Source organism: Amphimedon queenslandica, unplaced genomic scaffold (genome assembly GCF_000090795.2).
Source record: "Amphimedon queenslandica unplaced genomic scaffold, v1.1 AMPQUscaffold_8137_Cont19916, whole genome shotgun sequence".
NCBI classification, from domain to species: domain Eukaryota; kingdom Metazoa; phylum Porifera; class Demospongiae; order Haplosclerida; family Niphatidae; genus Amphimedon; species Amphimedon queenslandica.
In genome coordinates this window covers 1-2,375 of record NW_003551583.1, presented here as the reverse complement: position 1 = coordinate 2,375, position 2,375 = coordinate 1, and the positions used below count along the sequence as shown (strand labels likewise).

The window sequence follows — 2,375 nt, the reverse complement described above, 5'->3', positions numbered from 1 at the left end:
AAACCTGCTCAATGTGGTGGAATGAATCACCATCATCAATACTGAACACAAGAAGAGCAATGTCAGCATTTCTATAGAACTGTCTTGTCAATGTTTTGTGCCGTTCCTGTCCTGCTGTATCGTAGAGGTGCAGCTATTAATCATTATTTATATTAGATATAATTTCATGAAAAAGCAGCTTACTTCTACTGTTGTGTGAGGATTTGCAATAACAATAGTTTTGCTGACAATATCAGGGTCTGTTGTATGTTTAGGATTCTTCTTCACTTCATGATTTTTAAATAATTTGAATATTGACGTTTTTCCAACGGCAAGATCACCAATAAAGAGGACCTATGGCTGATAATGAATGTTGCTGTTGCAGACTATCTTGTAACTTGCTTTTATCGTCTCTCCAACGATGGCCATATTTTTGGGGCTAGCCTCCTTTTGAAGCAGCAATGCGTGGGTGCAGGCACAGCTGTACAGTACAGGCAGCAGCTAGCACCACCCTACCGTTATAACGTTAAATAAATAAAATTAAATGAATAAAATACATGAATTACCTGTAGATGTACATGCATGTGATTACTTGTAGAATTTTATAACTTTCACTAATTACATCAATAGTTGTAGTGTTAGTATATTACAGGTATTATTGCACACCATTTTTCATCAGAATGATAATTTTTAATTGAAATTATAGTAATTATTATGCAGCTGCAATGACTGAACAGAAGCAACATGATACGATTAGATAATACAGACATGTTGGTTGACCACATCTAAGGTATTATCAATATGTTACTATTATAGTACATAGTAACCACAGCTATTAAATTGTGGTGTAATTATTATGCCTGTATTTAGTGTTGGATACTTGCAGGAAATGGTGTCAGTATTATGTTGTTAACCTCAGCAAGACTGACCTATTCATATTATCTCCTATTCATATTCCTATTCATACATCTCCTTATCAGTGACATCATTGAGGCATTCATAAAGTTCACACTGTGTAAATTATTGTTATCAAAAAGTAAAAGTATCACTTTACTCATGGCCTAATAAAGTTTGCACGTCACTTAATTTCAGCATTTTGAACACCATCCATCATCTCGTGGAGCTGGCTCATCATCATTAATAATCACAATGTCTTCTTTCGTTCCTCCTCCTCCTTTCTTTATCACATGGGTCACAGCTTCCTTAAGCACGCTGTACAACTTTTGAAAATCATCATTTTTAATGGCAGACATTTCAATAAACCTCATCTGATATTGCTCAGCGAATTGTTTGCTAGTTGATTGAGGGTTAATCCTGTCATCAGCCAGATCAGACTTGTTACCAATCAGAATCATCTCGGTGTTACCCTGTCTGTTAGTAGCCATCTCTTTCATCCATATCTCTCCAATGTGGTGGAATGAAGGACCATCAGTGATGCTGAAAACAAGGAAGGCAATGTCTGCATCTTGATAGTACTGTCTTGTGAAGGTCCTAAACCTTTCATGACCAGCTGTGTCATAAATCAAGAGCTAAAATAATTACCATTATCAATCATCTAATAAATAAATCATAAATCTAACCTTTACAGTCTCATGTGGTGGCCCAATGACAATGTTTCTTTCTATTGTCTGAGGATTAATTGTGACTACAGGAGACTGGAAGACTTCATGATTTTCAAATAATTTGAATATTGATGTCTTCCCAACACCAGAATCACCAACAAAGATTATTCTGAGCTGTTTTCCTGCACCTGCAACGTTTGAGGCCATGGCTTTAAAAATTTAAGGGCAGGCAGCTTTGATAAAAAGCCAACCACTCCTTTGCTACAGCTTTCAACTTCCATATAAGGCTACATACCCTTCTTTAATAATGCGTGGGCTTTGAAGTATTGCAAATGCAGCCTGATGCACCTCGGTGGTATTTTATTCAAGGGACACCTAGAATGGAAAATATTAAAAGTACATAGAAATAATTGTGCAAGTAGTCTTCAACAAGGACATTGACTTCTTTTTTGTTTTTGTTGCTGTACTGGAGCCTAAGAGCAACATGTTATGTTTACTACTGTTGTTTAGTTAGTTATAATTATTATTATCTCTGCATAGTATTGGACACCTGGAGAGAATGTGTATCATGTTGCTCAGTAGTCTCACTCCTTATCAGAGACATCATTGACTGGCTGGCATTCATAAAGTTCACACTGTGTAAATTATTGTTATCAAAAATAGTAAAAGCATCACTACTCATGGCCTGATAAAGTTTACATGTCACTTTCTACACGATTTACAACATGGGTCATTTTTAGGGTCTGGCTCATCATCATTAATAATCACAATGTCTTCTTTCGTTCCTCCTCCTCCTTTTTTTATCACATCGGCCACAGCTTCCTTAAGCACGTC

General features: G+C 36.2%; 2 protein-coding genes across 2 annotated transcripts; both read right to left on the bottom strand.

The window, feature by feature from the left end:
• Positions 1–8: 8 nt before the first annotated feature.
• Positions 9–443, bottom strand: LOC109591454 (ras-related protein Rab11A-like; the record flags this gene model as incomplete). The annotated part of the gene is made up of 3 exons (XM_020007185.1): positions 382–443; positions 184–333; positions 9–133 (listed from the first exon to the last, which is right to left on the bottom strand). Coding segments are annotated over exons 1-3 (302 nt in total), but the record flags the coding sequence as incomplete, so codon positions are not given.
• A 532-nt stretch (positions 444–975) lies between these two features.
• Positions 976–2,369, bottom strand: LOC105315777 (ras-related protein Rab-1-like). Its single transcript, XM_011410522.2, has 2 exons — positions 1,560–2,369; positions 976–1,508 (listed from the first exon to the last, which is right to left on the bottom strand). The coding sequence occupies exons 1-2, from the start codon at positions 1,746–1,748 to the stop codon at positions 1,068–1,070; spliced, it is 630 nt and encodes a 209-aa protein (XP_011408824.1). The 5' UTR covers positions 1,749–2,369; the 3' UTR covers positions 976–1,067.
• Between the last annotated feature and the right edge of the window lie 6 nt (positions 2,370–2,375).